A 7,216-nucleotide genomic window follows, 5' to 3' on the forward strand; every position below is an offset into this window, starting at 1 on the left:
GGCCGGCAGGGTCTGACTCAGGACACAGACTCCACTGGCAAAACAAAAACCTCCCCAGATCCATTTAAAACCTTCATCGTTCTCCAAGCAAAGAGTAAACCAGGTCAGAGATTGCAAAAACGCACGCCTCAGCAATTCTAGAGCCTGATGGCAGCGGCACCTACTGGCAAAGCCAGGTATTGCAGACCAGCCGTATGGTCATTAAATTCCTTTAAGGAGAAAGAGTGGAGCCCAGGAGGAGCTGTCAAATTCCTGAGCCTGGAGGGCCCTGAGCCCTGGAGAAATCCTCCTTTGGGGCTACAGGGGAGCAGCTGAGGGCTGACGAGAGCAGATGGGCAGGGAACATGTCCAAGAGTGGCAAGCACCAAACAGGCTGGCCTCACGCACCAGGTCACTCTGTGACCCTAAGAAATCACCAGCTACCACCTGTGTCAGACAAGGAAGCAGGCACAAAGGAGGCACAAGCGTGGCCCCAAGTCATACTCCCAAAATCCGCAGCTGCCAGGTGACAGGTGCTATTTCCAGCAAGGCCAGCCCCCAGCACAGCCCCCGCCCTGCCTTTGCCTGCCCCCTCAGCGGGGAGCCCGAGCCAGCTTCTTCCCTCCTCTAGGCCTTGGTGTCCTCATCTGTGACGTAGAGAGACACAACGCTCTGCAGGACAGTCCCAACATTTAGGGGGACGGTTGAAGAGGGCTCAGCCATCCTGGCGCTATTTCAGTGCCGTTCAGAGAAGCACCTGCCGATCTAGGAGTAGAACAGAGAGGAACAGCCAGATTCCCCTGGCACAACTCTCCCTGCAGTGCCTCCGCCAGGTAGCACAGACGGAAAGGCGAGGGCACACGCTGTGGGTCTCGGGAGTGGGTGGGGTCGGCAGGGGCCCAGGCCTCGGGCGTGACTTCGAGCCAGGCCAAGGACAGTGGGATGCCGAGGCACGGGTGCCCGGGAGATGCTGGGCCCAGAAGGACGGTCACTCCTGGGTGCCCCCAGCTTCTCCGCCCTCCCAGGAGAACTGGGGTGGGGGTGGACTCTTTACAGGACAGGAGGGCGTGCACCGCCGCTGGAGCCCGCTCCCCTCTCAGAGGGGCCTCTGCTCCCGGCCACCGTTCTCCAAAGGCAGCGCCCTGCCGAGGAGGCGCTCTCTCGGCTGCAGGAGGCCGGCACGCGAGGCTGCAGGGCGCAGGGCTGCCCTCGGCCTGGCCCGACCGCCGGGCGGGCCCATCTGCTTGTTTGTCCTCCCAGCAGGAAGGGGAGGGAGAAGGCAGGAGAAGGCTCTGCAGGAAGGAAGGCGGGAGGGAGGGGAGCAGCTTGTTTGGCCGCCCGCTGCCAGGCTGCACCCCGAAGCTCCCCTCCTCCCTCCAGGCACTGCCCACACCCGGAGTCTGAGAACCACGAAGCCGCGGGAGCCAATCAGATGGAGGAGGGGCCAGTCGGGAGGGGGGAGGCAGGGGTGCAAGGAGGGGCTTGAGAGAAAGAGGGTCAGGGGGTGGGGTCCTGGCCTGGTTGCAGCACATCCCCCTAAACCCGTGCCTGGCTCCCTGGGCGGTCCCCCAGCCCCCCCAGCCCCCTCCCCAGACGCACGGCCTGGAGTGCAGGGCCAAGGGTCCAGGAACTGCTCCCAAATGGCAGACAGACTGCGCTGAAAGTGGGGGCCTGGGGGGGGGCCCAGGCCAGAAGGGGCGGCCCCCCGCAAGGCCCGGCTGTGCACGACTCCCACGCCCCCCCCCGTGCCCCCGTTCCCCAGGGCTTCCTGTTTACACTGAACGTCCACACAGACACTTTCCCGAGCCCGGTGGCAACGGCCGGGTGTGTTCCTCTGGAAAGACACTTTCTACCAGGAAGGGAACGTTACAGAGAAAAGGTTGACGTGCCCGCATCCCGGGCTGGGAGAAAAAGGCACGCCCCCCTCATGCCGAGGCCTCTCCGGGGCGCTTACCTGTCCCCACCTGCAGATAAGCAGGCGCTACGATGAGGTGTCGTTAAGAAGTCACACTCGGGGCTCGCGGAGCCGTGCTCCCTTAATTGGCGCTCCGCACTCACTCCCACGCGGCACGACGGCCCCAACCCCGGGGGCCCTCCCCGCCAGGCGGGCGGCAGGGGGGCCCGGGAGGAGGCCGGTGGCAAAGCCGAATTGCCCAGGCTCAAAACCCCAGGGCCTGCGATCCGCCGGCCCCGGCCCGAGCCTCGCCCTCCCCACCAGCCTGGGAGCCTGGGAGCCCTGGGCCATCAGGAGACCCAGGCTCTGGGAAGGACGGCATGGCCGGGGGCAGCACGGGACCACCCCAGAAAGGGGAGCAGATGGGCCGAGCGAGGCAGAGGAGGCGCCACCTGTACCCCGACATGGACGCGGGGCCTTGCGAGGACTGTGGGATCTCGGGCCAGGAGGGCTGCCTGGAGGAGGAGGTGGATGCTTCCCTCTGTCGGCATGAAAAGCTTCCCAGGCCTCCAAACTTAGCCTCCCTGGCAAGTATCTAGAGACCAGAAACAAGTCTTGGACAGAGGCAGGGTACCCCGGGTACCAGGGTACCAGAGGCTTGAGCCCCCACAGCAAGGGGCCAGCGAGCTCCCTAGCCCCAGAAGAGAGACCCTCGGTGGGGGAGGGATAAGAAGGTCACATTGAACAAAATTGCAATAAAACCTGTGCCCATGGCGACTGCTGCCCCAACACAGCATGGGCTGCCTCCTCGAGGGGGTGAGCTCCCCGTCATGGCAGTACGCAAGCAGAAACTCCAGCTGCCGCTCCAGAACGGCTCCAGGGGAAAGGAAGGAGAACGCCCCCACCGACCAGAACTCCCGAGCAGGGTCCCCCGGGGCAGCCCACCCCACAGCAGGAAGCGGGGGGAGCCCCCACCAACTCCCTTCCGGCCTCTGCCTGGCAGGCGGGGGAGGCGGGGGCAGGAAATGCCAGGCCTGACGCGGCTGGGACGAGCCCCCAGGCCTCCCGTCCCGTGGCAGCGGGGGAGGCCCCGCTCCCGGGGGGGGGCACTCAGGGCTCCTCCAGGGCTGGGTTCGAGTTTGCAGGACCCATCACGGCAGAGTCTCGGGGAGGGGCCGGGGACCAGTCCGGTGGGCCAGATAGAGAAACCAAGGCCCAGCCATCCGGGCCTTGACCGAGCCCAGAGGAGGGCTGGGAGAAGCCATAATCCTCAGCCTCCAAGGCAAGGAGCCGGGGCCAAGGGAGACTGCCACGGCTAGCGTGGGCTGGGGGCTTCCAGGGGGAGGCAAGCCGCCCCCAAGGCAGGAAGGATGGAGCGGAGGTGGAAGGGGGGCTGCCGAGAGCAACGTGGGCCCGGACGTCGGGCAGAACCACGCAGCGGCACACCCAGGCCAGAGCGGGCTCGGCCTGCGTGCCCAGGCCCCCCCTGTCCCTGCCACATCGTGCTCCCCACCTGGGGAGACCCCCGGAAACCAAACCCGGCGGCAGAGAGCTAGCGGGCCCTCGGGAGCTTCCTGGGGCGCCCACCCCCGGCCCCCGCCTTCCGGAAGCACTGCTTCCCCTGCCCACCCGGGGGAGGGAGAAGTGGCAGCCACGGCGGGCACTGTGGTGCGGGTGAGACGAGCCACGGCGCGACGGGCTCCGGGGGAAGCTGGGGGCGGCTGGGGCAGGAGGGGGGAGGCAGGATGGGCCCGGGGCCCGGGGGCCGGACGTGCCCGACGCGAGAGGCGTTGGCAGCGGTGGAGAGGCGCACCTGCCCACCCTTGGGGCCGCGGGGCCCACCTCTCCCTGGCCAAGGGACCCCAAGCAAGTCCCTTGGCCTCGCTGAGCCTCAGTTTCCCCTTTGAAGCCAGCCGTGAAGAGAGCAGAGGCTGCCATGGCGGCCCGGGGATGGCACGGGGCGCCTGCTGGGTCGAGGGCTCGGGCCCTCGGGCCTGCCCGGCCTCTGGGGAGGGGGAGCTGGGACTGGAGCCCACCCCCAGCCTGGAGCTACCACCTGGCCCTGCGTCAGCTCAGTGTTCAGGTCTCCCAGCCAAAGGTCCCAGGCCCAGATCTCAGCCCCACTGAGGGGCACCCAGGCCGCGCAGTCTCAGGGGCAGTCTGCTGAAGCCCCGGACCCGCCCTCAACCTCCTCGAGCCCCGAGTCAGGGTCCAGGGGGCCCCGGAGCAGGCGGCCTTCAGAGTCCCTTGAGCCCCTCCTCGGCCCGGCCCGGCAGCCTGCCGCAGCCCCGAGAGCCAGCGCCTCCGGGCCCAGGAGGGGGCCCAGGGCTCCTGCCAGCCGCTGCGTGGGCCAGAACATGCCGGAAGGCGGCTCAGACCCCCAGGGACGCCCCAGCGGCCACCAGCCCCGCCCCCCCAGAAGCAGCAGGTCTCAGCTCCCCATCGGCCGCAGCCACAGGGCCGGACCCTGGCCTGCTGTCCCCAACCCGGGGGACCTTGACGGCAGGACCGCACCCAGCTCCCCCGGCACCGCCCTGGCACCCCAACACGGGGTCGGGGCCTGCTCAGAGACACACAGGAACCGAGGGGGCCACCCTGGGCACTGACCATGGACACGGGGCACGGCAGCCGGTTTCCCGGGGCCCCACACCCAAGACCTGGCCAGGGCGCGGGTGGCAGGAACAGCGACCCAGATGCCTGGATTTCTCGGGGCCCGGCCAGGAGGCGCCACCCTGAGCCCTTCGGTCCCGACAAACTCGGGATCTCGGAAACCAAGGGTCGGTGCCCCTCGGGACACGCCCCTGCAGGCTCCAAGGTCCATGTGACCACCCTCAGTGACGGCTGGCCAGCGTGACGGCCCCCAAGGGGGCCGCGCGGCCGTGATGCACACACCCGCACCCGTCCCAGCTGAGCGGCCCTTCCCCCCACACGACAGGGCCACTGCCAGGGGCCGCGGAGGACACCACAGGTGGCCAAAGGGAGTGCCTGGGGTCCCACCGGTCATGTGAGGGGGACAAAGCCCGCACGCGGATAGGAAGAGGACAAGGGAGCCCGGCAGCACGGTCGCCCTCGCTGGCCCCCGAGGCCTCCGGCGGCGCTGGGGCCGGGCGCGGCGGCAGGCGGCTGCGGCAGGAGAGGCTCAGGCGGGAGCCCGAGGGTGAAGTGGGATCCAAGAGGCCACGGTCCTGGGCAGGGGGTGGCGCTGCGGCCCCCCAAGCTCCCACAGCTTGGTGTGCACGTGGGTGCAAGGCAGGAGGGGCAGCTGGTGGGAGGCTCGGCCTGACACCAGCCGGACCCTTCCTGCGGGGACCCAGCGCCCTGACGCAGCAGCCCTCTCCCCACCTGGCTCTGTCACCCCGCTAGGGCAGACCCCCCAAATCCCTCCCAGGAAGGCCGAGCCCCTGCCTTCGCCTCCCTCTCCCCCGGGACCCAGGCCCGGTTTCCAGGGGCAGCTGGGGGCCGGCCACATGCACGGCCTGACCCGGCAAGGTGGACGGCCTGCAGGGGAGGGTAGCAGCGCCCTGAGGGGCCCAAAGACCCCTCCTGGTGGCCTCCGCCAGCAGCTGTGCCTCCTCCCGGGGTTGCTCCAACCACCCCAGGTGGCAACCTCAGGGCCCCGGGGACGTTGCCTGGCGGTCCCCAAAGCTGCTCCAAGGCACCTGCCTCCACCACGGGGGACCCCTCGTCCCCACCCCGGACAGCCACACCCAGAGGGGACGGGGCCAAGCCTGGTCAGCCCTGAGGCAAAGTCAGGAGGGCAAGGGATCCCAGCAGCCAGCGGCACCCCAGGAGGCCACCTGCTAGGTCCTAGAAAGCAGGCCCTGCCAGGGGGCTCCCCGGGTCAGGCTTGGGGCCACCTGCCCACGCCAAAGGGCCCCTGAGGGCCTGCGAGCCAGGCAGTGCCCCATGGCCAGGGCCCCTGAGCCCCCTCCCTCGGCACAGCAGGCAGGGCCCCCACCCCCAGCTGCTCTGGTCGGCTGGACCCGCCTCCTGCTCCCGCCAAAGGCCCCGGAGAGCCCAGCCCCCAACCCCCAACCCAGCAGGAAGCTCTGGGGAGGGGGCCCAGCCGGGGAAAGGGTGTGGCGAAAGTGGAGGGGCCCCAGCCCCATGCCCGCTGTCGCCTCTGCCAGGAGGAGGTCTTGCTATCCACGGCCTGCCTCGGGGCATGACAGGGCTAAGCCAGGGACAGGGGTCCCCAAAAGCACACAGACACCACGACGAGACGAGACGAGACGCGCGGCGGCCTGAGCACCTACTACGCGTCAGCCCAGGCTGGTGCCCCCGGCCGGGGGTGCACTGAGCCCCCCCACAAGGGGAGGGGCTCCCACCAGCCCCAGTGGGCTGAGCAGGGAATGGGGCTCCCCCACCCGCTCCCACCCCCGGGCTGCCCCAAGGCTGCACAGGGCAGCCGCCGCCCCACGCGGGGCCAGGCGCCCCGGAGGCTGGCAGGGCGCTCACCTCTCCAAGGCCGGGCAGGGGCTCCCGGCGCCGCAGCCGGCCTCCCGGGCCGTACCCCGAAAGCGTGCTGGCAGCCGCAGGGGCCCCGCGGGGCGGCAGACGGGGGCGGGAGGGGAATTCCTGGTGAAATCCCCGCCGCTGCCGGGGCACGCAGGCTGGGGGCGCATAGCCTGCGGGCGCCGGGCCGTTTCCCCGCGACAGGAAAAGCGCCAGGTTTGTTTCGTTTTGAGGCGCGGCCCGGCGGCTCGGGGGCGCTCGGGGAATGTGCGCTGCCCGCAGCGGCCCTGCCTCCGGGGTCCCGGCCCTGCCCACCGCGCCCGGAGCGCCCCATCTTGCAGACATGGAGCCAGGGGCTGGGGTGGCCCAGGGCCCCCGCGGCCAGGTTGAGGGGAGCGGGAGCCCCTGCGGGGCGGAGCGCGCGGAACAAGCCAAGCTCCAGCGGCTGGAGGGGGGTCCCCCCAGTGCGCTGCGGAGGCCCCAGCACCCCCGTGCCCTCGCCCATGCTGCTGCCGGCAGCCCCCAGCCCGGGGGCCGGTCTCTGGCGGGGACTTCCTGAGACCAAGGACGGGGTCTTACCCGTGCAGCAGAGGCAGGGCACCCAGCACAGCTGGGGCCGTCGCCACGCCCCCTCGCCCACCCGGCCACGCTAGAGCCAGGGCAGCCCCTCAGACTCACCCCCCTTTCTACTCTGGACCAGAGAAAGCCCCTCCAGGCAGCCCCCGGGGCCTGCACAGGGCCCCTCCGCCCTCCCCGCCAGCCTCGCCGCCCCAGACCCGCCCTCCCCGTGCCTCCTGCCCCTCAAATGCACGTGGACCTGCCTGCCGCAGGCCCTTGGCACGTGCCACTGTCCGCCCGGAGCTCCATCTCCACTTCCCTTCCCAGTTA

At 70.0% G+C, this 7,216-nt stretch overlaps 1 protein-coding gene across 1 annotated transcript in view; it reads right to left on the reverse strand.

Annotated features, from left to right (window-relative positions):
- RXRA (retinoid X receptor alpha) overlaps window positions 1-6,848 on the reverse strand; it is a 38,700-nt gene extending 31,852 nt beyond the window's left edge. Inside the window, 1 exon segment of the mRNA XM_071217113.1 lies at window positions 6,332-6,848. Within this exon segment, the coding sequence (XP_071073214.1) occupies window positions 6,332-6,833 (502 nt within the window). The 5' untranslated portion in view covers window positions 6,834-6,848.
- Window positions 6,849-7,216: the final 368 nt, after the last annotated feature.

The sequence above is a fragment of the Dasypus novemcinctus genome, chromosome 8, assembly GCF_030445035.2.
Source record: "Dasypus novemcinctus isolate mDasNov1 chromosome 8, mDasNov1.1.hap2, whole genome shotgun sequence".
Lineage (NCBI taxonomy): Eukaryota > Metazoa > Chordata > Mammalia > Cingulata > Dasypodidae > Dasypus > Dasypus novemcinctus.